Source organism: Lonchura striata, chromosome 23 (assembly GCF_046129695.1).
Source record: "Lonchura striata isolate bLonStr1 chromosome 23, bLonStr1.mat, whole genome shotgun sequence".
Taxonomy (NCBI): Eukaryota; Metazoa; Chordata; class Aves; order Passeriformes; family Estrildidae; genus Lonchura; species Lonchura striata.
In genome coordinates, this window is record NC_134625.1 from 2,863,484 (window position 1) to 2,890,870 (window position 27,387).

General features: G+C 50.2%; 1 protein-coding gene across 1 annotated transcript; it reads right to left on the reverse strand.

The window, feature by feature from the left end:
• Positions 1-1,844: 1,844 nt before the first annotated feature.
• MSANTD2 (Myb/SANT DNA binding domain containing 2) lies at positions 1,845-24,048 on the reverse strand. The gene is made up of 4 exons (XM_021525784.2): positions 23,569-24,048; positions 11,297-11,555; positions 9,580-9,640; positions 1,845-3,016 (listed from the first exon to the last, which is right to left on the reverse strand). The coding sequence occupies exons 1-4, from the start codon at positions 24,046-24,048 to the stop codon at positions 2,164-2,166; spliced, it is 1,653 nt and encodes a 550-aa protein (XP_021381459.1). The 3' UTR covers positions 1,845-2,163.
• Between the last annotated feature and the right edge of the window lie 3,339 nt (positions 24,049-27,387).

Genomic DNA, 27,387 nt, shown 5'->3' on the forward strand with positions numbered 1-27,387 from the left:
CAGGGTCATCCCGGTCCTCGATCAGAGCAGGGTCAGACCTCGAAGCCCCAGCAGAGATTAGACACTGCTGGAGGAGGAGGAGGCGGTGGGGGCAGAATTAATCCCTTCTCGCCCTGGCCAGCCCGCCGTAAATCCAGCCTAGCCTCCAGGACTGCAGGATCCCGGGAGCAAGGAGGCTTTGGGGGATCGACCTGGCTTGATCCCAGCAGGACCCCACCTGTCCCTGACAGCATCCTCACCCTCTGCTCCACCCGGTGCTTCCCGCTGGGCAGCAGCTCGGTGGGGCAGCTCACCTTGCTCTCCCTCTACTCTGCCGGCTGGGAGTGGGGAGGGTGGGCTGGTGACCCGCTGGTGACCTGATCCCCTTCCCCACTCCACCATCCCAGGGCTCAGCTGCATCCAAAGGTGATGCCAACTTCCAGACGGGCAGTGATCCTCACTTCTTTGGGATTCTGGGAATCTCTGCAGGGAAAGCAACCGGCTCCAGCAGTGCTCACCCCACATAGAAAACATCAGCAACTCCTCCAACAACGACCCCAGGAACAAAACCCCGATGGGAACATCCACAGGAACAAAACCCTGATTGGGATATCCACAGGGACAAAACCCCGATGGGAACATCCACAGGAACAAAACCCTGATTGGGATATCCACAGGGACAAAACCCCGATGGGAACATCCACAGGAACAAAACCCTGATTGGAAAATCCACAGGAACAAAACCCTGATGGGAACATCCACAGGAACAAAACCCCGATGGGAACATCCACAGGAACAAAACCCCGATGGGAACATCCACAGGGACAAAACCCTGATGGGAACATCCACAGGAACAAAACCCTGATTGGGATATCCACAGGGACAAACCCTGATGGGAAAATCCACAGGGACAAAACCCTGATGGGAACATCCACAGGGAAGAGCTCGGCACCTCCCCAAACTCCCGCAGAGAAGGAGAAGGATGTGTGGAAGCCTCTGTACGTGTTTGTTTGATTTTATTAGGACCGACACATTCATCGTATGTCACAACGTCACCGATGGATGAGCTCCAGGAAATAAAACCCACCGGCCCCGGCGGCTGCGCGCGGGGCTGGACCAGGAACACGCTGAAAAGGCATAAATGCGTCCTCCCCCACCCCCCTCCCACTCCCTCCCCCTCCCCACCTCCCCCTTCTCACAGCTTTGATTGTATCCATAAGCAATGGGTCGACAACAAAACAAATAAAAATAATAGTTTTTTCCCAGCTGCCAGGTTGTTCTCACAGAGTTTTTGGAACTCGATTAAAAAAAAAAAAAAAAAAAAAAAAAGGAAACTGAAAGGAGAAGAAGGAAAAGACAAAAAAAGGATAAAAGTGAAAATAGAAATAATAAAAAAAACAAAATTAAAAGAATCAAAAGAAAAGACCAAAGGAAAAGGATAAAGAAGTTTAAAAAAACAAACAAAAAAGACAAGATAAAAAGAAGGTAAAAAAAGAAAAAGAGGAATAGAGAAAAAAGAAAAAGAAGATAAAAATTAGAGAAATAAGAGAAAAAATAATTATTAAAAAAAGACAGTAATGAGAAAAATAGGGAAAAATTAATGAGGAAAAAAATAAAGAAAAAATAAAAAAGCCAGGAATTATTTTAATGTTAAAAAAATAAAATAAAATAAAAGCAGATATGGCAACGCTACTGAGGATGTGGAATACATCACGGAACCCAAAGTCTTTGCAGGCAACACTGTTTGGAGAGAGGAGAACACTCGATGGTGAAAAAAGTGAAGTTCTAAATTATATACAAGATATCTAAGGGTGGCTTTGAAAAACAGTCCCCGGGCCGGGAGCTGGGGTTTCCCTCGCCGTTATCTATTGCTTATTGAGTCAGATCCAGAGTAACACTTAGAGACGGATGCATCCAAATGAGACACCGTGGAATAAAGGAAAGAGCAAACCCTCAGTTGTGGTATGAAAACGCCGTGTGTACGAGCTTGTCCCACGTGGAATGTACCGACAGTCGTCCCGCGCGCTCCTCCTGGCGCTGCGCGTGGGCAGCGCCCCGCCGGCCTCGGCGCGCCCCGAACGCGCTTCCAGGCGGAAAAGTCCCGCGTGCCCGCGTGTCCACGGACAGGATCCGAGTGAGATGGAAAATGGGGCGGAAAGCCCTGATCCTTATGAAGGACGAGACTCAGTTGTTAAATTTTAAGGGGTACCCGATGGCTTTTTCCAGGCACTCTACCAAAGAGCCAGCAGACAGAAAATCCCTCTCCACTTCCACAAATTTGATGTAGATGGATTTGGGTGAGACACCGGGCTCTACGACGCAGTTCTGAGATAAAAAGGCGTTGATCCCGACCCAATCTTTGCTGAAGGTTTTGGTGTTTGCCTGGAAGTGTAAAAACAGGCACTGCTGGAGAGTCCGGACCTCGGCGATGCCGAGGTAACAGTAGATAATCCGGGCAGATTCCATATCCACCCGAAGGGAAGCCTGTGGCGAGGGGACCTCGAGCTCCCCTGGAGTCTCATTGCTGGGGTCGGGTGCCCGGTGCTCGGCCAGAGGGGAGGGGAGCTTCTCGTGGCACTCCTCATATCCAATGGCGTAGAGGCCGGGGCTTTTTGGGATCCCTCCTGGTAATAAATACTGCACCACGTTCCCTCCAGTGGGTTTGGAGTGAGCGATGGGAATCCAGTCGATCTCCATGTGCAGCTCCAAACATCTGGCTTCGCTGATGGTGATCTCCAGGAATTTGTAATAAACATTTTTCCAGTTCATTTTCTGTACTCGGGTCATGATCACCCGACCCTCCGGTTTTTCCGAGTTGAAATATTCCCGGAGCCGCTTGCCCAGGGGCACCTGGGAGCTGATCTCCGCGTAGTGGTAACGGATATCCTCCTTCCAGCGGGTGTTGTACCCAATGCCAAAAATGGCCAGTTTGTTAGAAAGGTGGAGCCTGGAGAAGTCCGTCCAGCTCTGAAACAGCTCCCACTTCAACTGGACTGACTCCAAGATTTGCATAATGTTCTGCATGACGTCACGCTTCCTGCAAATTAAGGAACAGGGAGAGAAGGATAAAGGCATCTGAGCTGAAAAACTTTCCCAGCCAATGCACCAACATTCAGAAAATATGAATGCCCATCAGCTTTCTTGCCTGACTTTTCTTACTACTATATATATATTTCTGGGGCAGTTTATGGGTTGTAACAACACCCTGATGGGGAATTTTAAATTAATCTTGACAAAACAAAAACAAACCCAACTCCAATGCCTCCTGATATCAAAGCATCTCCAAGGAAGCATGTATCTGGCACTGCTGAATAAATACATGCTTAACTACTGGGTCATTCTTTACAGTCCTGGGATTCAGTCAGCAAGTGGCCCATGAGCTGCATCCCAAACTCACAACTGCCACTCAAAACACTTCTGCCTTGTTGTTATCCCCAAATTAATGCCAGCAAATGGGACTGTAATTGTAAAAACCCCAATGGAAGCATGAAGGCACTCCCAAGGGCTCTGTCCTGGCACTGTGGTGGAAACACAACTCAAGTGACCAAACCCCTGGAGCAGAAGATGCTCCCAAACACATCCCGGATGCTGCGGGATGGACAGCAGCAATCCCTCCAGACAGCCAAGAAAGAAATCCCCACACTCCCAAAAATGTGTTTTCACTCTCAGCAGCAAAGTTTCAGAGAGGGATTTACATCAGGAGAGAGCATCTGTGTGCACCTGCAGCAAGCTGGAACAGCTTCCTCCCAGATAAATGAGACCATTAGGGTGTAATTAGCTGGTAGGGAGAATTCCTAATTTGGGAAGTTATTGTTCTATAATCAAACCCGTAGAAGATATTGCAACTCGTTTGCTAACAGAGAAACCTCTTTTGGTCCAACAAATGGGATGTAAAAAATCTTTCCATGCAACTCTCCTTCCTTTATCTGTTGTGTCATATCTGGAAAGCTGAACTGTGGAGGCCACTGCACCCCCAGGAGGATTTTTTTTCCTTCCACATCTTACAAGGAGCACATACTGTACCAAGTGACACAGGTTTTCTTCTGCAGGGCACATGCAAATTTCCCTCCTCCTGGAGATTCCTCAAGATAACTTGAACTCCCTAAAATCAGCTCTTCCCAACAGAGTCCAGCACCAGACTGGTGAGGGACATGAAGGCCTCTAAGAGCAGGCATGACACCCCACAACCAAAGCTGACTCTGGCAGATGCATTTCTGCCCAATAAATCCCCATGGGGAGTAGGTCTTTTTCCATCATAATGTAAGGAAAACTGGACTGGGAGCTGCAGAGCCTTCCTGTGGTGCTGGAGAGTCCTCACTTTAGAGCCTTTCATCCCAAAAAACCTTTTTCAGGGCACATGATTCTGGCAAGGTTCTCCAGCTCCTGGGTGTCCTGCAGGTGATGGAGGCCTCTGGGCTCAGGACAGAGCTCTGGTTTGACATATGATGCTTGGTGCACACCTCTGCAAACCTCACCTGTGCTGTCCAAGCCCCCCCAAGCATTTCTGAGCATCCAGGTTGGGACAGCTCCCTCCTCACAGTGACACTGGCACCACATCCATCACCACCTCATCAACCTCACCTGCCTTGTAGCACCAACCATGTCAGAGGTTCCCTGAAAAGACCTTCAAAGGCATTTTGGGAAGTACACTTCCACCACAACTGGAGTGTAACCGAGTTTCTAGAGCACTAAGGAGGGACAGGCTAGACAAGCAGAGCCCAGGGGCTCTTAAAAACACTGATTCCATCAGCACTGAAGTTCTGTTTCTTACTGCAAATTATTCCTGGGGCATCAGTTCCACCACCCGGCGGCAACAGAGAGAAATCCGATACAAGAATGCCTGTTTACCCCAAATCCATTTCCATTTGCTCAAACACTGTGGCAAAACTGATTTAAAGCTTCCCTGATACTCTGCCATGCTTGGAAAAGATCTTTTTGAGGCTTCTGGAAGTGCAAGTTTACCTTGTGGGCACAAGGGGGTAGGACAGCCAAGGGACAGGGCAGTGCTGGGCTCAGCTCGGTGTCTCAGCACTGGCACACACACTCGACTCCTGACAGCAGCTGAGCTCCAGTTATTCCCCTCCCAAGGCAAAGACAGGAGAGCATGGCGTGGGCAGGTTTTCATTCAACAGCTGAGGAACTGAAAGCAAAGCCCCCACCTTTATTAAGTGCACTATAAATACTCTGCTCAGTTTAGCTCGGCACAACCCGGAGCCCGAGCTCGGCTGCATTAGTCACTGCAACTGCTCCTGCAGGGAATGGCAATCACTGCATGAGAGCAGAGCTTCAGCAGCAGACTGAGAAGGGCTTTCCACAGGGAACTCACTGCTTCTAGCACAGAGGAAAACAGGGAAAGACAAATTTTAAGGAGCTTTGCTTTTCAGGTTTAGCATCTTCTTGCTTTTGCCAGGACCCGACTTGGCTGAGCTTTGCATTCCCACATTGTATCCAGGATCGATGACTTAGCCAAGCAAAGGTATCATAAGCAGTAAAAATTACTATTATTTAATTATTAATTCCAAATGTAATTTTAATTTATTCAACCATTTAAAATTATTTATTAAACATGTACTTATGGATTTGCTTTATTTATATTGTTAATATGATTCATTTTTCAGGAGGACAATGGGAGCTGAGCAGTGCTTAACCTGTTGTGTGTCTCAGGACAATCTCACTTCTCAGCTGCAGAAGGTGCCCTAGAGCTGCATTTTCCCTCATCATCAAACCATCACCTCCCTGCTGGAGTCTGGGACCTGCATTTCTTCCTCCTTGGAAGCTTTTGCAATTCAAATTAGGAAAGACTTGAGACAAGAGTAGGCGCAAATTTGTTCTAAGGCGCTGTTTCCAAACCAGGCAGACTTCAAAGGGCCCAGAACAGCTGCTTGCAGTGAAGCTTCACAAGTTTTCTCAAGTTCATCTTCCCAAAACCGGCAGTGAATCAAACCACTTCTCGAACTCTCTAAGTAGTATTTCACTTTTCAAAACAGTTTACTTGGAGATAAGAGCCAAGGGCAGGCAACAGCAGAGCCGACATGGGGAAGGAGCATCCTGATTGAGGATGGGACATGGATACAGGTTACCTACTGCCCTTTGCTTCCCATACTGTCAAAAATAAAGTGAAAGGTGGGAAGTCTCTGTGTGTCATGGACTCCGAACACTTTGGTCTGCAAGGGACCTGAAAAGCTCATCTCATTCCCATCCCTGCCATGGACAGGGACACCTTCCACTAGACCAGGCTGACCCAAGCCCTGTCCAGCCTGGCCTTGGACCCTTCCAGGGATCCAGGGCCTCCCCACCCTCACAGAGAGGAATTCTTTCCCAATATCCCATCTAACCCTCCGGCAGTGGGAGCCATTCCCTGTGTCCTGTCCCTCCATCCCTTGTCCCCAGTCCCTCTCCCCAGCTCTCCTGGAGCCCCTTTAGGCACTGGCAGGGGCTCTGAGCTCTCCCTGGAGCCTTCTCTCCTCCAGGTAAACACTCCCAGCTTTCCCAGCCTAACTCCAGAGCAGAGGGGCTCTGGCCGTTGCAGCACCTTTACCATGTCCCCCTAGAGCAGCCCGTGGCTCTCTCTGTGTCACTTGGAGACACACTGCTTGAGTGGGGCAGCTCTGCTGTCCCACATCGTTGGGAAGTTCAGAGGAGATGGGATATTTGCCCTCTGGCACCCAGGCAGGTCGTACACATGCTGAAACTAAAAGCTATCCATAGGATGCCCACTAAATCCCTAAAGCTGCAATTGGCCTTTTTTCCTCCCAGATTTGTAACTCGCTTTTCCCCAGCCCTTTCAGTGTTTTGGGGCTCTGTTACACCTTATGTTCATCCAGCCTTCCTTCACCCAACCATATTTTAATGGTACTTGGGGAACCTGGTCCAGACATTCCCTAGCCCTCACTTTCTCCTTTGCTCATATCCATTCCCGTGCCCACAGCATTTGGCTACACAATGGGAAAAAAAAACTTCCTGCTATGAGCAGAACCAAACTGCACAAATATGAACCCAGCACTGCTCAGTGCAGCGAGTTCCCGGAGCCATCGCTGCGTCGGGTCCTTGGGGATCTGAGGAGAGAATGAGACACCAGGGGTGGGATTTAAACAGCTCTTGGCTCTCACACAGACCTGCACTGGGACCTGCAGCAATCTGCTCGCCTTCCATGTGCTCCTGCTCCATGGCTGGGGGACAGCCTGGAATCCAGAGGGATCAGGACAAGCTCAGTCAGTGGCCTTGGGCAATCTCATGAGGTTCAACAAGGCCAAGGGCAGGTGCTGCACCTGGGTCGGGCAACCCCCAGGACCAGTCCAGGCTGGGGGTGAAGGGCTGGAGAGCAGCTCTGGGAGGAGCACTCGGGGTGCAGTGGGTGGGAGCTGGGCAGGCCCTGGCCCAGAACCCCCCTGGGCTGGGCTGATCCCCAGCGTGGGCAGCAGGGCAGGGGGGATTCTGCCCCTCTGCCCCCCAGGACAGACCCCACCTGCAGAGCTGCCTCCAGCTCAGGGCTCCCAGCACACGAAGGAGCTGGAGCTGCTGGAGCCAGGCCCGAGGAGGCCACGGAGATGCTCCAAGGGCTGGAGCCCCTCAGCTCTGGAGCCAGGCTGGGAGAGCTGGGGGTGCTCACCTGGAGAGGAGAAGCTCTGGGAAAAGTTGGGGAGGGACTTGGGACAGTGGACAGAGTGACAGGACAAAGGGGAGTGTTTTCCCACTGCCAGAGGACAGGGATGGATGGGATATTAGGAGGGAATTCTTCTCTGTGAGGGTGAGCAGGCCCTGGCACAGGTGCCCAGAGCAGCTGTGGCTGCCCCTGGATCCCTGGCAGTGCCCAAGGCCAGGTCTGGACAGGGCTTGGAGCCACCAGGTCTGGTGGAAGGTGTCCCTGCCCATGGCAGGGGGTTGGAATGAGATGAGCTTTAAGGTCCCTTCCAACTCAAACCATTCTAGAATTCTGTTTCTCTGTGTCCAAAAGCACACCACAAGTTTCACCAGGATTTGAATCATTTCTGGAGGCAATTTCTGCTGGAAATCTGGCCTTCACCAAGAAGGCAGATGAACTCAACTTTGAACTAGGATATCTGCATTTTTAAATGTCGTGCAAAGAGGTGAAAGAGTTTGACAACTACTTATCTACTGTGGCTTTTAGATGAAATTTTATTTTTTTAAGATAATAAATAAATACCCAGCTTATCTTTGAATCAGCCGTGCATCTTCTGACTGCTTTTAACCTACAGAGTCAGAGTTTACAAGTTCCTTCTCCTCACAGACAAGGGGAAAAGCAGCTTTCAGCAAATCTTTGTGTTGGAAAATGCTCTGTGCTTCCACTCTGAATGTAGGACAAGTTTATCTCTGGCACGCTTCACAAAATGCCCCAGAGTTCAAAGACTCCACTGCATTTTAGAAGGAATTTGGGGGGAAAAAAATGAACATAAAACTCTGAAAGGTCTCATTTACCAAAATCTAATTCAGCTGTTCATGTACACATTAAAACTTGGAAGAGAAGATTCACATGGTCTAAGCCTTCTCCTCAGAAAATTCAGGATTATTTGCTATGGAGCTCCTTAAAAGTAAAATTACTCCAGAACACCACAAAGAAATGGTTCAAAGTGGCAGTAAAAAAGTTTATACCGAAAAAGCTGTTTTTCTACAGGTTTTCTCTGAGTTGTTAAAATTAATTTGCTCCATGTGAAGAAAAAAGTCACCTTTGGCTATGTGAATATCCACCTGAAGTGAGAAGTCTGCCAAAGCTACACCACTGCCATGGAAGCTTCTCATTAATTATTTTTATTTTAAAGTTATTTTTATTTTCTTAAGTTATTTTATTTTAAATTTATTTCTCTTTTTACTTATGTTTATGTTAAAGTTTTTTTAGAGAATTCTTTTTCACGGAGTTACAGTACAAAGACTCTCTCTTATATGACTCATCAGGGATGTTCTGTTGCTGTTCCCAGTGCTGGTGACCTCCTACCCTAGAGCAGCTGATTTTCTACCACGGAAAATCCCAGTAACACTAAAACCCACTGGTGTGGGAGCTCCTGTGTGGAACCCCAAAGGATCTGTGAGCCTGGGCTCACTCCCACTGCAGACAGACCCACAACCACCCCTAAAGGCTGGCAGAAAGCAGCCCTGGACAGAGTAAATACAGCACAATTCCTTTCATTTTTGGGAATGTTCTGTGTTATTGTTGGAGAGGCAAGGCAGAGTCGCATGCTCAAAGCATTCAAAAGGCTCCAGTGTTTGTTAGATTAAACCCAGCCAAAAGGTTACCAGTAAGGTCTAGAAAGTTATAAAAATGAAAATCAGAGACTCCCAAGCTTTGGTATGCCTTCCCACCACGGAAGGGAGCTGGTCTTGTGGATTCTATCTGTGGTTTAAGGCCTCACATCATGTAGTAACTCGTGTTCTGTCTGCTGACTGGCAAAGCCAAGGAGACACAGAGTTGTGAAGCTTTTCAGCTCTTCTGAGGTAATGGGAATAATGCATAAAGCAGATTCAACTGTATGAATAGTCTTGAACAATGTATTTATAATTATAAACAGAAGTTTCAAATATCCTCCCCTCCTGCACATTATCCCCAGGGAAATACATTCCAGGGTAAAACATTCATAAATTACTTACTGCGTGTCTTCTGAAGATTCCTGTTTTATCTTTAATGTTCTTTTTGTAGTGGGCATTTCATCTGAAAGGTAAAATTCCAACACATAATTAGATTTTAAATAATGTTTTTAGGGGCTTTTTTTTGGTAAAAGAGGTTGAAATTAAATAAAAAATAAATCTGAGTTGCTTCCTAAGCCAGGCAGTCTGCTGGAGTTCTGCATGAGACAGCTCCAGCTCCCACACCCTCTGTAATTGATTCAGTTTTTCTTTAACTTGGAAGAGATATGGTCAGTTAAGATCAGAATCTCTCTACACAAGTGAAAAACCATTCATGGACAAGGCTCCAATTCCTCCTATTAAATCACACATTGACAGAATTGCAAACTACATTGTTCCAACGAAAAAAATAAGAAAAAGCAATTCTGTGTTTCTAATGGCACATTTCAAGAGGAAGCAGCAGCAGAACTGCATCTGTGTTCAATTCAGACTTTTGTGCCAAGTGCTTTGCTCACAACTTCTGAGCGTGAAGGGCATCGTCAGCCCAAGCACACGCAAATGTCCCTGAAACTGGTGACAAACCAGGAGATCCCAGCTTGACTCACCATAACAAGCCATACCAGACATAATTAGCCATCATTTACATACGTTTTGTAACATTTTCTTCTCCCCACTGTCTCTCTCCCACATATTTCTGACTTTTCAATCCCCCAGGGAAGGAGTCTGAGGAACTGGAATGCGGTTAACAGCCAACTTGCAAATTTTAACATTAAACTGCGATCTAAGGCTCTTTCAAAGCATCCTGACTCACCAGTCCCCCAAACACAGATGTGTACAGATACCCAACTGCATCTCCTCTCCCTCTTTCATCCTATAAATGGGGAAAAAAAGCCTTTATGAAATTCACCCTCTTCACCTGCATCTCCATTGGATCTGACCAACGTAAAGCTTCTGCTGCGAGAAAAACCCTGCTCAGGCAAGGGAGGGATGCACACCCATAAGAGGAATAGCTTGAGAGAAGTATGCCTCAAAAAACCCACTTCTTCCCAGAAGTGCTCAGATTGGAGTGTGTTTTCTATCAGTGATGTGGTACCCTGATCTGTTTTAAAAAGTTCAAAAAGCCATGAGCAACAATTAAACCTCCAAATTAATTTTAAAATTGACTTTTAGGCAGAGACAGCAATAATTCAGGCAAGAAAAGCACGTGGAAGAGTTTGGTTTAGGTCTCAAACATCAAGTGTGAGCTTGCTTGCTATTTTTTCATTTAAAAAAGGCCACACCTGTGGATATAAATATATTGACATGTTTAATATCAATATATCAAGGTAAATAAGAAAGAGCAACATTTTTTACAGTTGTTGGTGCTGCCAGCAGCAGGCTGAAGCCCTGTTCACAATTTAAGCAAATGGTGTTTGAATGGTAACACCCAGGTACCACTGGAAAGGAAAGTGTCTCCTGAATCCCATGAGGGAAAGTAAAACTGGGAATGAAAGGACAGACAGGGATGGTATCACCTCTGCTGTTTCTGGGCAAACAGCTCTTCTTTCCTCCAGTCCTGATCCATGGTTTGCTTTTGATTAATTGAGGAATTTCTGTCCCTTTTCTCCCCAAGGATGTGTTTAACATCACGACCACATTCCATCCGAGAGATGAAAGCTGGTACAGAGGTATGTGTGTGCCAGACAGCCAGGAGCACAGGTGAAACCCAAGGAGGAAGATGTGCCAAGATGGGATTTCTTACCCAATTCCTGCTCGCCCGTCTGGTAGCAGTGGAGATCCTGACTGTGGTTTCCCCAGTCCTCCTGAGAGTACTCCTCCATCGTGCTGCCGTCCGACTCCAGCTCCTGGTACAAGCCACTGCTGTTGATGAGGACGGGCTGGCAGGGCTGGGAGTCCCATCCTCCCTGCCCAAACACCTGCTCCAGCTGTTCAAAGGTGTAGCTGCTTTTCCTCTTGCCAACGCCGTGCTCCTTCACGCGGCTGTAGCACCTGCGGAGGGTCTGAGAGAGAGAAGCAGCTCACTCAGGGGTGTGGGGCTGGACGAGCACACAAGCACTCACACACAGTCACACAGGCAGAGTTTAGGGCTTTGGGGGTTATTTCTGTTGGTCATATTTGCCCCACGCTCATGAGCAATGCTCCCAAATTAATCTACACCCACCAGGAAGCATCATATATATCCGACATTCCCGCTTAGCATTAACATCTGTGACACAGGACAAGTTGTGTAGCAGCTACAGATTCTTCAGATTTAACTTGGGTAATTTATTCTCTTTCTCACTTAAAAAAAAAAAAAAATCCCCAGATTTCCTATGGATGCAGGGAAAAAAATAAAATCAAAATACCAAGAGCCCCCCAGTCAGAGACACCAATCAGCCAGGAAATGCACACCTACTATGAGAAGGAGAAAGCAGAGCTGGTGTTGTGCCCACAGCTTGGAGAGGGGAAAGCAGAGAGGAGAGAGAAAGGAAAACAGAAAGATTTCCCCCAAAAGCAAAGACAGTCCGACCTTCCTTACTCTGGTAAGAAGACACAAAGTACAAAATGGATATGCCTAAGCTATTCAGCTAGGAAAATATTTATTACTTACATATTTTTGCATTCCTTACTAACTCACTCTGTCTCTTGTGAAGCTGCTGAAATTTAAAAGAGGTCAAATCAATAATGCTCCCAGTTCCCAGACTTTGATATCAAGCATCAAGTAAGTAACAGCACTGAGGTGGCTTGGTATGAGCAGTCTCAAACAAAGCTGGGGCAGAACCTCCCACACAGATGCCAAAGCCTCACCCAGTTCTGGTGATCCCTTTGACATCCCACATCAAGGGCTAAGCCACTTCATTGCTGCTGGATAAGCCTATGGTTCCAGCCATGTTTCCCCCCTACTCTGGAGCAAAAGACAACTGGGGGTAAAAAAACTAAAGGTTTCTACACAACCCTCAATGTGGTTTTAATTCTACCACTGCTCTGATTTTGAAAGGCAGTGATATGCCTCAGGTTTTCTGGGTTTGGCTATTTTTTCAGATTGGTGAACTGCTAGAAAGCATTAACTTTTTAAAAAATTAACTTTATCAGATTGCTGAGGTTCTAACTTGAGTGGCAAAGCTGTTTCCAGAAATCAAGAGAGGCATTAATTTGGGAAGGACTAATCCTGCTCCCTTGCTTTCTGCAGGAGAACTGTAATGGACACATCATTACAAAAACTACTTGGTTTCTTTTCCCCCCAAAGAAAGGAACTTTTAAAACTCCAGAAAGCTGGAACCTACCTAATGCTCCTCATATACTGGTTTAACAGCATCAGCAGCAAAGGGATACATTTCTAACCAGTTTCCTCCAGAGATTCAGAGCCCTGGGGGCAGAAGCAAAACCGCTAAGCAGCAAGTCAGTATTACCCTGCTGTTTTAAACAAAAACACACGAAAACGACACAAAATAAAAAAAATTAACCCATATAAACACACAGGCAACAACAGGCATGAGTTATTCCACGGTTTAAGGTGGAACCCTTCCCATTTTTGCCATAACTACCTCAGGATAAACAGGCAGATCCTCTTTGGATGGACACCAGCACATTTTAACTTTCTGTGTGTGAGCAGGGTGCAAAACAACCTGCTCTGGCAACCTAGACCCAAACCCCAGCCTAGAAACCTGCTGGAATTTGCTGGTGCACAGAGGGTTCCCTCGGGCTGGGGTATAGATACATTTGGTTGTTAGAATTCAGCTTTCTCACTCCAATTACTCTCCTTTAAGCTCAAATCTCATTGACCAATAAGGGCAAAGTGATTTCACTCCCAGACTCTAAAATCCACCCAAGTTAGATTTTTTAAAATGTATTCCCCAGGCCCCAGTTCTTGTACCTGTGCCAGATTATCCATAGGAGTTAAACATGGATTTAGAGCCTCCAGCTGAATTTATTAGCAGCCTTCAAGTGAAACAAACTGTTTCCAAAGCATCCCTACGCTTGGCCAAGCCCTCTGGGAATGCCCGACTCCCTCAGCCACTCTATTTTCACACCCTATTTTCAGCATGTGCTTCAAACATCTCTCCCCACCAATGGGGTTATGGAGGATCCCACACTAGGTTGTAGCCTAGTAGTAATTAATTAATTCAGTCAGGCTGCAATCTGGTTTATTTTACTATCAAAATAATTTAGCAGCAAGTCAATGTAGACAAGTAGAAAAACTAAAGGGAGCAACAAAAACTAAAGGAAAGGGGATGAAAATAAATGAGCAATGGCGTGACTGCTCATCACTCTTAAAGGTGAAGGTACTTTTGGGGGTACTGTCCAGATGCTCACTTGGTTGTGTTACCTCAGCTTCTGCAAGCAGATAACCTAAAATTTGAGGGAGATAATCTCAAATATAGGGCTTTCCAAAGCACCACAGGGCCTGTGGCTAAGCAGCTGGTGCCTACTTGTCTTGTGTGCTGGAGAATCAAGATTCCTGCTAGCTCTTTCTTCTTGGAGGCTCTCCTCAGTGTCTCCAACAGGCAGTCCCTACAACTTCTCTGATGTTCCCTCCAACTACCACGTGTCAGCCTTGTTTCATGTAAAGCTACAGGCTTCCCTTCTTCAGAGAGCCTGGTAACCTAAATAATTACTCAGACCTCAGGAAACCTGGACATTTTAAAATCCTAAACCTTTCTCTCACCATTTTATTCTGATCTCCAAGATCTAAGGTCTGTTTTGTTTCTTACGCACCTCCTCTACTCCTCCTGGTGTCCAGCTCAACTCCTGCTCCGTGGTTCCTGAAGTGCACATACACAGATTGATACAGATACAGAAAGCAGGAAATTTAGGACAAGTAACTGAAAACAGACCTGATCACTGCCCAGTGACTGCTCAGACTGGAAGAGACCGAGGCTTTTGCTTATTGTTCTGCAACACTGCCTGCAACACGAACACACATTATCCCCACTTAATTTGGAATGAGGAAAACCAAAGGAGGAGACAGTCACAAAGCTCATTGTGGATTTTCTCACCATTTCTAACTCACGAGTCCTCATCTCTACAAGTGAAGCCACCGAAGAACCTGGAGCTCTGCAGGAACTGCAGGATGAGGATGAGAAAAACCTTTAGGAAGGCTGCAGACATGGTCCTCCTCCCAGCAAAAGAATAAGATGAGGGAGAACCAGACCACAGCAAGCTTTTCATATATAACCTGAGGTCATCCAACATGGAATTCCAGATCCCTGATCTGAGACATGTTCTTACTCAGGGAGAAGCTATGGGCTCTGCAGAGCAGTTTGGTGGCTGTGTCCACATTCATCTGTTTAAGTTGATTAATTTATAGCAGCCTAAAGGGGTCCAGATGTCCCAGAGCACCACCTAGCACAACACTCAGCTTCAAAGAGTTTCTTTTACTTAATGTAGAGGAGCTCTCAGCTTTATATGCTGAATTAAGAACAGCAGTGCCAAACAGCTCCCTCCTTCATCATGCCAGGATACTCACAGGAAACACAAGATGAAACTACACTGGGACAAAAGAAACAGCTTTTGAAGCCTGGGGTGGCTGTAGGGGACAGTGAAAGGTCTTGATGCTTCCATTTTTAAGTTCCTGGGAGCAGAAGGTAACAAATCTGTGCAATAATTTCAGCTCATGAACTTTTAGGTTAAAAGCTATGTGCAAGGCAGGAGAACTTTTATGGGACATTGCCTCAACAAGCCCCATTTCTGTGGTTTATCAAAAATAAAATGAGAAGAGCAGCACCTCAAACTCTTGGGTGAGCCACACACCACTGCAGTAAGGCAGCTGATGACACCAATGTGTGAGGACCCAAATAGGAACACCCCTCTTCAGAACGTGAGAGCCCAGCACTCTAGCAGGCTCCCAAGAGCTCAGGGTCAGTCCCAGGAGCTGCCACAGCCCAATCTGCAAAGGCTCCAGCCCCACAGCTGGCTGCACATCTGTCTGAGCACAGCACTGGGGACACTGCACTGGGGACTCGATGCCTGTCACAGTAAATCACTCTTTATATGAAAGAGCAAGGCTTTGGTTGGATCCTGATTTACCCAAACACACAAGGACTTCCTGAAGGATTTAACTCTGGTACTGAGGAAAAATGATGGGAACGTGCAGAGGGGAGAAGGGTTGGGGGTAAATATAGACAAGCTGATTGTCTTGATTGAGGTAAGAACAAAGCTCTCTTTGGACCATGAAGAAGCAAAGTCACCCTGGTAGACACAGGTAGGGGGATATCAGTTGAGGCAGGGCAAACACGGGTTTTTGTTAGGGAGAGCTAGAACCAAACAAAAACTCACAGCCACCACTGCCAGTTTCTAAATCACAATTAAATGCAATAAAAAAAAAAAAAGCTCTTTCCTGGATAGGGATTATTTACAGAAGCTCCACAGCCAATTGCAGAGGTTAGCCCCCATGAGACAGGGCTTTGCAGAGTGAATGAAGCTGGGGTTTAACAGGCTGTGTCCCATCAGGGTGAGGAAAACAGGGATGTGTGGTGCTGTAACAACAGAGCCCACAGTGCTGCGGGCTCAAATCAACAACCTGGCAAGATGCTCCACTGGCTGCTGCTACCAGAATGCTGAGGATACTCAGACCCTCATCAGGGATTTGTTGCTAATTGAGCCAGACCCCTAGAGAGGAGACTCCAGCACTGCCTACAGAAAGGTTGGCAGCTGGGCACCTCTGTCTCTTGATGCTCCTGGTTTTCCTAAACCAGCACAGGAATTAACTTGTTGGAGCTTGAGAAGGCAGAGAAGCACAACCTTCCTCCAGACCCACCAAGCTAATGACTGTAGAGTTTGGATGTAGTGTGTGGTCCTCCAGAGAGAGCTCAGCTTGCAGAGATCACTGAATCACAGAATACCCTGAGTTGGAAGGGACCCACAAGGATCATCCAGTCCAACTCCTGCCCTGCCCAGACACCCCAATCCCACCATGTGTCTGATGGTGTTGCCCAAATGCTCCTGGAGCTCTTGCAGGGTCAGTGCCATGACCATTCCCTGGGAAGCTTGTGCAGGTATCCAAGCACCCTCTGGGGAAAGAACATCTTCCTGATATCCAGCCTAAATGGATGAGATGTCTGAGTAAGCTCCAACGTGCTCCTGGCATGACCTGTTCAAAAATTACTTACTTTGGAGCAATGAAAGCCACACCTGAGTAGGTCACCTTGCCTTCAGAAACAAGCTCATTCCAAAAATCAAACTCGGAGTTGCATGCATCTACTTGTGATCATTGTGATCAGGACAAACATCATCACACCACTCACAAAACCAAACTTCTAAGGAAAATCCAAACTGCAGCAGCCTGGATGAAAAGAGGTCTGAGATGTACTGAAGAAGCCACATCTGTGCAGGCCTCGAGAGATCACAGACTCAAATCCCTGCTGGCCCTCACTCTCCAGTGAATGGAGGGAGACCACAAGCCCATCCAGCAGAGGAAGAGCAGCACAAATCATTCCACAGGTGGGAGGGAAAACACTCCTCTCCAAAACGAGCTTCACTGAAGTGGCAGAAAGCACCAACACGGGGCAGCACCACAAGGGAAATGGCTTGTGTCATTTAAAGCCCTAAAAACTTGATATCCAACCATGTCCCAGCCAGGTGTGATCCTGAGGTCTCTAGAGGAAGGTCCACACCATTTCAACTGTGTTGTGAAAATGTTACCAGGGAGACCAATCTCTAAATCTGTGGGAAAAGCTGGAATTGGAATACCAAAGGCGACTTGAACCCAAATTTTCTCCACTAGTGGGGAAAGGGTTGATAACAGGTGAGGCCACAGCAGTCCAGAAAGCATTGTCTGCGTGGCTCCCAAATTTACACACTCAGCAAGAGGGAGGTAAGCAGGAATCTGCCCCTGTGACAGCACTTGAAGCACAGTGCAAGAATCAGGAGGATTTTTAACATCTTCCCAAGCCCTCCACAGTCAGAGAGTACTACGGAAAAAAATTGTGTGTGCCCAATCTAGGATTTAATGTTCACAAGTCCCCCTAAATGAGATTTAATGCTCAAGTTCTGCAAATCTGTCCTCCTGCAATGAGTTCATGACCATCAACTGTTTCTGTCTCAACAAGACAATCTCCCAGCTCCCTGTGGGAATCATTCTGCACCCATGGAATAAGCAGAATGATTGTACACCCGGGTACACCAGAATGATCAGACCAGAGTATTACAGACACACAACAAGGCTGCAGAAGCCACTGGATTGTAAAGACACTAGTCCTGCATGTGCAGTTCAACCCAGATTCTTCCCAGCACAACAGCACTCTTCAAATACCCCATCTGAGAGCAAATCCAGGTGTGTTCATTCCACATGACACCCATATCCCAGAAATACTCCTCTGCCACAGCCCCACAAAGGATTGAAACAATTAAATCTGCTCTTTGTCACTGAAGGGTTTATTTTTTCCTGCTATAACTATCAACAAAAAGTTGCTCCCACCTACCAGAGCACATGAGATACTCCAGTGAGAAGCTGGGCTGCTGGGAAGGATTCAAGGAATGGCAAGAAACAGCCCAGCCTGGAAAATCCAGCACATCTGAATTTATTTAAGCAAGGGAAGAAAGGGAGGTAACCTGAACACCTACACACATCACAGCCCAGGGAGTTAATGGGATGGGGAGCTGGGAGTGAAATAAACTCAAGATAAAGACACCACATTAAAAAGAAATAGAAACCCAGAATCATGGAATTGGGTTGGAAGTGACCTTAAAGCTCATCTTGCTCCACCCCTGCCATGGCAGGGACACCTTCCACTGTCCCAGGCTGCTCCAAGCTGTGTCCAGCCTGGCCTTGGACACTTCCAGGGATGGAGCAGCCACAGCTGCTCTGGGCAACCTGTGCCAGGGCCTCAGGAGCCTCACAGGAAGAATTGTTTTCTAATATCCAATCTAGCCCTGCCCTGTCATCGAGAAGACATCCCCACTTGCTCTGCCACTCCAGGCCCTTGTAGAAAGTCTCTCTCCATCCTTCCTGTCAGCTCAAATCAAAGACAAAGTTGCTTTGAAGGTGGATGGTTGGCTGGTTGCTATGAAATGCACCAAGGCTCCATCATTTGACAGCTTCAAATCAAAGACAGCCACTCCACTCATCAGACCCAAGGATGGAATTCTGGCTGAAATCCTCTAACGTCCAGCAGCTCACACTAGATCACAGCAATCATTGCTTCCCAGACAGCTTAGCTGGAGCAGCTTTTCCTGCCTTAAAAAACAACTCCATGCAAGGTTTACAGATTGTTTACATCACAGAGCAGCTAAAACCACAGGCCCCTTACAAACAAGCCCTGCCATCATCATGTTTTAGTTGCCTAAAGCAAGAAATACCAACAGCGATAGTCAGGTGTGATTTTTCCACCCCTTCCCATTTCATGTGGGTTTGTGGCACTCCCATCTATGATTGTTCTTTCTGAAGCCCTCAATCAGAATCTCCAAGGTATTTGGTTTCCTTCTGAAAAACAAATTACTTTTGTGGACAACCACAACCCAGCCAAAACCTCCAGTCACCCATCTGGGAGGAGGAAGAGGTTGCTATATACAAAAAAAACCCCAACAACAGCGGAACTGGATTGGCTGTGATACTTGGGAATTCCTGCAGTCAGGAGTTAAGACATTGGAACCACTTCTCTTTGAATCAATGGGTTGGTATTGACTCTGGGAAAGGCAAAATAAAAGCAGAACTCACATTTCTGCAGTAGCTGAAGAAATGACATTTTTTAAATGCCCTGAAATTAGTTTTAACAGCAGCTTCTAAGAAGGGATTTGTCTCTGCTGGGGAAAGGCTCTCCAGCTGCACCCACAGCCAGAGGATTTCCAGCCCTGAAATGCTCTCTCAGCCCAGCTGAGCAATGTGCCATCAGGAGGAGCAATATTTGATTCTACCTTCCATACAGATGCAAGAGAACCAGAAAATCTCCCATGGGTCTAAAAAAAGGCTTAAAATCTGGTATTGAAGAAACAACTGGAGCCCTTCATTTCAAGAACATTCCTTTAAAACAAAACAAACCTTTACTTCCTGAAAACACCCCTTGACTCACACAGCTCTGACTGCAGCACCTGAGCTCACCTGCACTTTCCCAGAGCATCCCATCCCTGCAGCCACCTGGGGTGGCTGGTAGAGGATGAATTGACAGAGTTCCAGCACACTGATGGAACCTGTTCCACCTACCCCATGGACTGTGATCTCCAAGCTGTGTGGCCTTCACACAACAGCTTCACAGCACAAGGCAAGGGCTCATTTTCCCATGCTTAAATTCCCAGCAATTCTCCTGCTGCTTGGTTGAAACAGCATCACCCAGTGCAGGGCACAGGATCCCAGCAAGGCTGGAAAGGGTTTGGCCAAATACTCCATCACCTGCCTTAAAATCCCAGCTCTAAGGTCAAACCTGAAAACAAAAAAGCTCTGCATATGCTGCTGTGGGAAGGTGGTGAGTTTCAGGAGAGAAAACCAGGCTAAATCCTTGCTCAGGAACACAGGGAATAGGAAAGGGCTGGATGGAAAGAACAGAGAGCGTCACTGAACAAGCAAGGATTAAGGACAGAACACGATTTGAAGGGATGAGGATGCTATGGCACACAAGACAGCTTTTCTGGGAATGCAACAGGCAGAAATCAAGATGTTCCATTCTTCCTGCAGCTCCCAACTGCAGAGCTACCAAAGCCACAAACCTCAGAGCTACCAAGTTGGACTCAAGGTCTCTTTCCAAAGGAAAAGCTGCTGGAACAGTTACATGTGAATCCCTACATTTGAAACAGACCCTTCCAGAGCAGCTCCAACCTGACAGCAGCCTCGTTCCAGCTGCTGATGCTGAAAAGCACACGCAGATGGTGAGAGAGAGGCAAAAATCTGCATCAGGACCTTTCTGCACACCCTGTTTGAATTAAGACAGAATGCATCCGTGCCATACAACTGGAAAACCCTCTGCTTACAAGCTGACTTGTTTCTTTCCAGCTCAACTGGCTGTTGAGACTCAAGAGTTGGCTGTGTCCAGGGAATGCAGATGTTTCCAAGGAAAGCAGTATGGCATCCTTACCTAAAATTCACTGAAAAACCACCAGAACCTGGAATGTTTGAAGCACCATTTATTATCCAGCAGCAAAGCCTCAAGTTTCTGTCCCCTGATGGGCATTAAGTACCCTACAAAATCATGGAAACACAGAACATTTTGGGTAATAAATGGAACAATGCAGCCATGTGCTCCTTCATCACCATCTCCCCAGTCCTGTTTTCAGTGTGGAGGATTCCCAAGTGCCTGTGCCTTCCTCTCGTTCCTGCAGCTCATGACAGTCCTCCTGCTCCATCTCAGAAGAATCCATGCATGATCCCTCCACATCCAGGAGTGACTTTTGTTTGTGGTGGACCATTGAAATGTTGAGCAGCCAATCCTGCCTGGAATCTTACACAAACTGGAACTTTAGGGTTGGCAACACCTACCACAACTATCTCGATAATTCCTGTAACAAGGTAAATTCCTGACACCCAGGAGAGCTCACAGCTCTCAACAAGGGCTCATTTCCCATCAATTCCAGGCCAAAACCCCTGAGAGCCCAAAGGTTTTGGAAAAGCCACATTTCTGCTGCTCCAGATGACTGTGCTGAGGAAGGCCCTCACTGTGGGAGTCAGGATATGCAAAGTTTGGGTGTATGGTGCCAGAGACAGCAGCATTCCAGCAGTTGTTCCTCTTCTGCACATGGCCTGATGAGAGGCCAGGCTCACTCATGGTTGGAACACAGATAATTCCCTCCCAACTGGGCATTATAGTGTTGAAGGAGAGCCCAACCCCGATGTTCTGCAATCTAGAAACATCCAACAGGTCTGTCAGGAGCTGCTCTTGGGGATAAATATCAGCCTTGAGCTCTTTTACTGCTTTTTATGGGTGGTTTCTTCCAAGCTTGAATATTTCAGGGGCAAAAAGGTTTTCAAGCCTCACTTCTGAAGGGAAAGTGGGAGAATCCCCAGCTGCAAGAAGCTCAAACTGCTGGGAGTGACCAAAATGCTCCCCAAATCAACTCCATCCAAGCCCAAACAGCCAGCTCTGGGCAGCTCTGACAGCGAGATGACACCTCACAACCTGCCAGCATGCCCCAAAACTGGGGCTGGGGGCCTCAACAGCACTGACTGCCATCACAGCCCAAAACCATTGGACAAAGCCAGACCACCACAAGGAACTTTTCCATCATGCAACTGCCTCTGGGAAAGCTCACAGGTTTGCATATGAGCTGATTCAAGCAACAAGCACCTTGAGAGGCACCATGAAAATTCACAGAATCACAGGTTGGAAGAGACTTCCAAGATCATCGAGTCCAACCCAGCCCCAGCACCTCAACCAAACCCTGGCACCCAGTGCCACCTCCAGGCTTGTTTTAAACACACCCAGGGATGGTGACCCCACCACCTCCCCAGGCAGCCATTCCAGAACTTTATCACATTTCTGTAAAAAACTTCTTCCTAATATCCAACCTAAATTTCCCTTGGTGCAGCTTGAGACTGGTTCTGTCAGTGCTACCTGGTGAATGAGGGACCCCATGAGGATTCACAGTGCAGCAACGTTCCTCTCCAAAAATATTTGGGTATGTTCAATGGAAAAAGGTCCCTGAGCAGCAAACACACAGACATGAGGAAAATACATTGAGAACCCAAAACTTCTGAAGAAATTTGGTTTGTTTTGAGTATCTATTTCCAGGACAGGCTGCTCTAATCAACAGGGATCCAGTGGAAATCTCTCTCTCTCAGACATTGCTGATGCTGCAGCATCCCTTATTCCATGTAGTTTGCAAATTGAAGGCAGCCCAGGTGTACACACCTGAACAGCCCCAGCCCAGTTTGCCCAGCAGGTGTTTTTAAGGGATGGGAAGAGAAAGGGACAAACAACCAGTCCACTGAACCCAGCAATAACAACACATTTATTTTTCACTCCATCAGCATCTGAAGTGGCTGCAGGAGCCTAATGGGTCAGGAAAGGAGAAATCAGAGCCAGAGGGAGATCAGAGTGTGCAAATCATCCTCCCAAACACCATCCACATTTACAAACCCAAACCCCACAGCGATTTCCACATCGTCCAAGTGTCTCCTCTCTGTAAAAGCAGGATGCACAAAGGAACTGCTCCCAAACCAGGAACCAAACCCAGCCCTTTTTTCCCAGGGAATGATAGAACTGGAAAGGCTCCTCTGGCAAATACAGCCCATGGGGCTGTGTATCAATTACTCAAGAGGTCTGTGAAGCCACAGCACGTTCCTGTTGAGGCATGGGAGCCATCAGACTATACAAAACAACTCCACAGCAAAAGACAGAGCCAGGAGCACACCAGAGCCACACCTTGTTACTGGGGGAACTGGGAGCCCCGTTTTCCCAAGGGGGCTACAGGGAGCAGCCAGTGCCAGCCCCTGACAGACAGCTGGAGGACACAGGAGGGGACAGAGCCCACCACAGTGCCCACAACACCTGGGGGCAAAGGAGGACACCCAGGGGAAAGATCCTGCTGGGGACACGAACAGCAGGGATGCTGTGTCCCTCCCCACTCAGGACCACAGCGTGCTGCCACAGGCCACCCTCACGAGAGGAACTGAACCCATGGGATGCAGTGCCCGTGTCCCAGAGCTGCTGCTGGAGCCTCCGGGAGCAAGGGAGGGACCCAGAGGAGGTGGCAGCCAGGAGACACCGATGGAACAGTGGGAAGCCAGGCAGCCGAGCCAGGAATGGGATACCCTGCACCCAGAGCAAGGGCTGGGGACAACCGTGCCACGGCCAGAGAACGCTCCACAAAAGTGCATCGTGCAGACCCCGAAAGGCCAAGCCCTGGGGACAGAGTGCCCCCAACCCAGGGCCAAAGGACAGGCTGGCACCCACAGCCAGCGCCGAAGGACGCTCGGGACAGATCCTGAATGGACCGAACTCCCAGGACACGGTTCCCCAGGAGCAAAGGACGCTCAGGCGAACAGCTCTGCGGGAAAGCCACCCCGGCCCGTCCCGGCAGCTCCCCCAGCCGCGGCCGGGCGGCCGAGCACGGCGACCCCCGGCTCACCCTCCCGTCCCGTGTGGACCGCGCCGCCGCCCCCCCGGGTACCTTGATGCGCTCCCGGCACTGGGACGGGGTGCGCTCGTAGCCCAGCTCGGCCAGGGCGCGGGAGACGCGCTCGTACATGGCGGGCCCGGGCGCTTTGCTGCCGAACACGGTGCCCGCTCCCTCCAGCTGCTGGTACCGCGCCTCCACCAGCCGCTCGTTGCCCCACACGGCGATCAGCGCGTTGGTCTCCGCCGGCGTCCAGGACATCCCGCGGCAGGCGGCGGCCGCGGCGGCGGCGGCGGCGCCGCCGGGCGAGAAGGAGACGGAGGGCGAGGCCCCGCCGCGGGCGCCCAGCGCGGCCCCGCCGGCCGCCGGCCCCGCGCCCAGCGGGGAGGCGCCGCTGGGCGTGGAGGGGTCGGACAGGCTGGGGTTGCCGTCGCTGAGCGCGCCCGGCGAGCCCGGCGACAGCACCTCCATCTTGGGGACGCGGAGCGGTGGCTCGGCCGGCGGGAGCTGCGAGGAGCCGCAGGGCGCCGCCATGATGGGGGTGCGCACCGAGCGGGCGGAAGTGACGCGCGGCCGGGGGCGGGACTTCCGGAAGCGGCGGGGCGGGGCGGTGCCGAGGAGGCGGGGCTGTGGCGCGGGGCGGGGCCGGGGCGGGTCCATGGCCACAGGGGAGAGCGGCCGGCGGGGCGGGGCTCGGCGGGAGGGGCGTGGCCGAGGCGGGGCATGGGCGTGGTGGGCGCGGTTATAAAATGGGCGGGCACACGGGGTGCGTGGCGAGTGGGCGTGGCTATGTGTGGGTGTGGCTCGTCGCCTCAGCCCCGCCCCGTGTGGGCGTGGCCGCGCGGTGGGCGGGGCCCCGGGCGGGCTCCCCTCAGAGCCCTCAGGGCGGCCCCCCCTCAACCCGTCCGTCCCATCGCCCGGGGTTTGCCTTGCCCGGAGGACCCCAGATGTGCGGCCGAACATCCCACAGGATGGTTTAGCACCCCCAGCCTTGGGGCAGAGCGTTCCCGTCGTACTGGGGCTGAGCTCGCCCCTCCGGGCCGGGCACCCCCTATGCCTGTGTGGAGCGCCCCGGAGCTCTGGGCTTCCAGAACTCCCGAGCATCCCCCAAGGGCTGAGGCTGAGTCCAGCGGGGCGGGCACCTCTCCTCTCCCACCGCTTGCTGCCCCCGGCCCTGGTGCCTCCGAAGCCCCGGGACCCCAATTAACGGTGGCCGTGATTGATGAGCCGGGGCGCCGCTCGCGGGGGGTGCGGGGACACCCCAGCTGCGCCCCAACTCTTCCTTAAGCCAAGACTAACGAGCATCGGGGAGATTCCACCTCTCCAGACCCCCTCAAACCCCCCCCACATCCAAGGGGGGTGGTTAGATAGGTCCTGTGGGACCCCCGCCCGGGTTAGTTAATTAAACGCTTTAATTAGGGCCGTGTTGGTTAAACAAATGGCGGGGGAGGGGAAGGATGGAAGGGGACATCCCCCTGCCTCTGCCTGTCCCTGTCCCTGCCGTCCCTGCCCGCAGCACGGCGCGAAGCGATCAGGACTGTAATTATACCCCTCTAATTAGCGGGATTAGGGGCTAGCGGCGGCGCGAGGCTGCGGATGGATGTAGGGGGCGACCCCACACTCCATCCCCCACCCCGACCGGGCTCTTTGTCACTGCTGTCCCCAGGGAGTGCCCACAAGGGACGTCCTCAATGCCTACACATCCTCAAAGGGATGTCCCCACCGCCGGTGTGTCCCCAAAGGGATGTCCCTGCTGCCACCACATCCCCGAGGGTGTAATGGGGCAGCGTGCCCCAAAGGGGTGTCCCAATGGCAGTCCTGTGGCATGTCCCCAAAGGGATGCATCTGCCCCTGGCATGTCCTCGGTGCCACCACATCCCCAAGATGTTGTCCCTGCTGCCAGCATGTCCCCTCACTGTCACCACTGTGACATACCCCCCAAACGGATACAGCCGATGTGTTCCCAGAGGGATGTTCCCACTGCCAGCACGTCCCCAAAGGGGTGTCCCCAATGTCAGCACCACATCTCGTCCCCAAAATGATGTGTCTGCCATCACCGTGTCCCAAAACAGGATTCCCCACTGCTGGTGTGACCACAAGGGGATGTCTCTGCTGCCACCATGTCCCCAAAGGTATGTACCTACTTCCCTGGAGCGTCCTCAAAGCGTTCCCTGGAATATCCCAAAACAGGATTCCCCACTGCTGGTGTGACCACAAGGGGATGTCTCTGCTGCCACCATGTCCCCAAAGGTATGCACCCACTTCCCTGGAGTGTCCTCAAAGGGGTGCCCCCACTGATGTGCCCCCACTGCCACTCCTCAGGCATGTCCCCACAGGGATGTGTGTACAGCCAGCTCTGCTGCGTGTCCCCAGCGGGCTGCACGCACCAGCCACGCCATGTGGGGTGTCCGGAGGGGTGTCCCCACTGCTGCTGTGCCCTCAGATAGCCACACCAGCGGCCAGCGTCCCCGCGGCTGTAGACCCCCATCCCCAAGCCCCCGGCGCTGGCCGGACCACAATTAGAGACCCGGGGGGGGGGTGTGGGGTGGATGCAAATGAGGGCGGCGGTTAATTAGGGCCTGAACACTCATTACGGCCGAGAGCAGCTGATTACGATGCAGCTCCGAGTCCCGGCAGCGCTATTTGACCGCGCTTTAATGACATGGGGGTGGGGAGTGGGGGCACAGGGGGTGCCCCCAGCCCTGCTCACCCACGGCACCTCCGCAGTCATTCCTGGAGGGAGCAGGGCCACGGCTCAGCCCTGCCGTGAGCCGGGACCGTGCGTGGCCGCGGCTCAGCCCTGCAATGAGCTGTGGCAGTTCTCAGCCAAGATCGCCCCGTGTGCTGGATGTTCTCAGCTGGGCTCACCTGTGAAATGGGCTCTGGGTGACCTCAGCCAGGGACACCCACGCGATGAGTCGTGGCCATTCTCAAACGAGACTCCCCTGTGCAACAACTTGTGAGGGTTCTCAGACAAGGCTTATCCGTGCAGCGAATTGTGTGTGTTTTCAGCCCAGACTGAACTGTGCAAAGATTTTTGGGTGTTCTCAGCCAGGGGTCATCCACGAAATGAGTTGTGGCCATTCTCAGCCAGGGCTCACCCATGCAATGAGTTGTGGCCATTCTCAGCCAGGGCTCACCCATGCAATGAGTTGTGGCCGTTCTCAGCCAGGGGTCATCCACGAAATGAGTTGTAGCCGTTCTCAGCTTCTGGGGATGTGCGGGCGGCGGGACGAGCAGCTCGGGGGAGCAGTGAGGAAACACCTCGCTGGTCCCCAACACTCCCCCGCCGCCTCGTTCCAGTCAGCCGTCCAGTTCAATAGGCATATTTAAAAGTCCGCCAAAAAGCCGAGTGGACAAGTCATTAGACCCACAGCAGTGTGTTCCGCAATTTACTGACCTGCTTGCAATTAACCTCCTGCCGCCAAAATACGCTGCTGAAAAGCAGTATAAACTTATTAGTGGCGACGGTGGCTAATTAAAGCGAAAGCTGTAATTATCCCGAGATGTGGCCGCAGGCAGGAAACTGATGAAGGGAGAGGAAGGGCGCTCGATGCAATATTCGGAAGGACGCGGGGATGCCGAGCGAGGCAGCGCCCTGCTGCCGTGCGCCGGTGCCCATCAGCATCCTGAGCGCCTGCATCCCGATCCAGCTGCCCTGCCCGCTGCACAAAGGGGACCCAGGCGGGCTAATTCGGCGCGGGGGCAACCGGCACGCCCCCCTCTTTGTCTCCCTTTCACAGCCAATATCCCGACCCCAGATGGGTTAATACATAATGCAGACAAGCAAGTAATTGCTTGCCTTTGTGAGGCCGTCAGCGCTGGGTCCCCGGCCCTCTGATCCCCCATTAGCGGCCATGCAAACAAGCCTTC

Coding starts and splice junctions, on each gene's coding strand:
- MSANTD2 (XM_021525784.2), bottom strand. CDS start 24,048: ATGGCGGCGCCCTGCGGCTCCTCGCAGCTCCCGCCGGCCGAGCCACCG. Junction 11,556..23,568: donor AGTGCCGGGAGCGCATCAAG/GTACCCGGGGGG, acceptor TCTCTCTCTCAG/ACCCTCCGCAGGTGCTACAG. Junction 9,641..11,296: donor GACGGGCGAGCAGGAATTGG/GTAAGAAATCCC, acceptor TTTACCTTTCAG/ATGAAATGCCCACTACAAAA.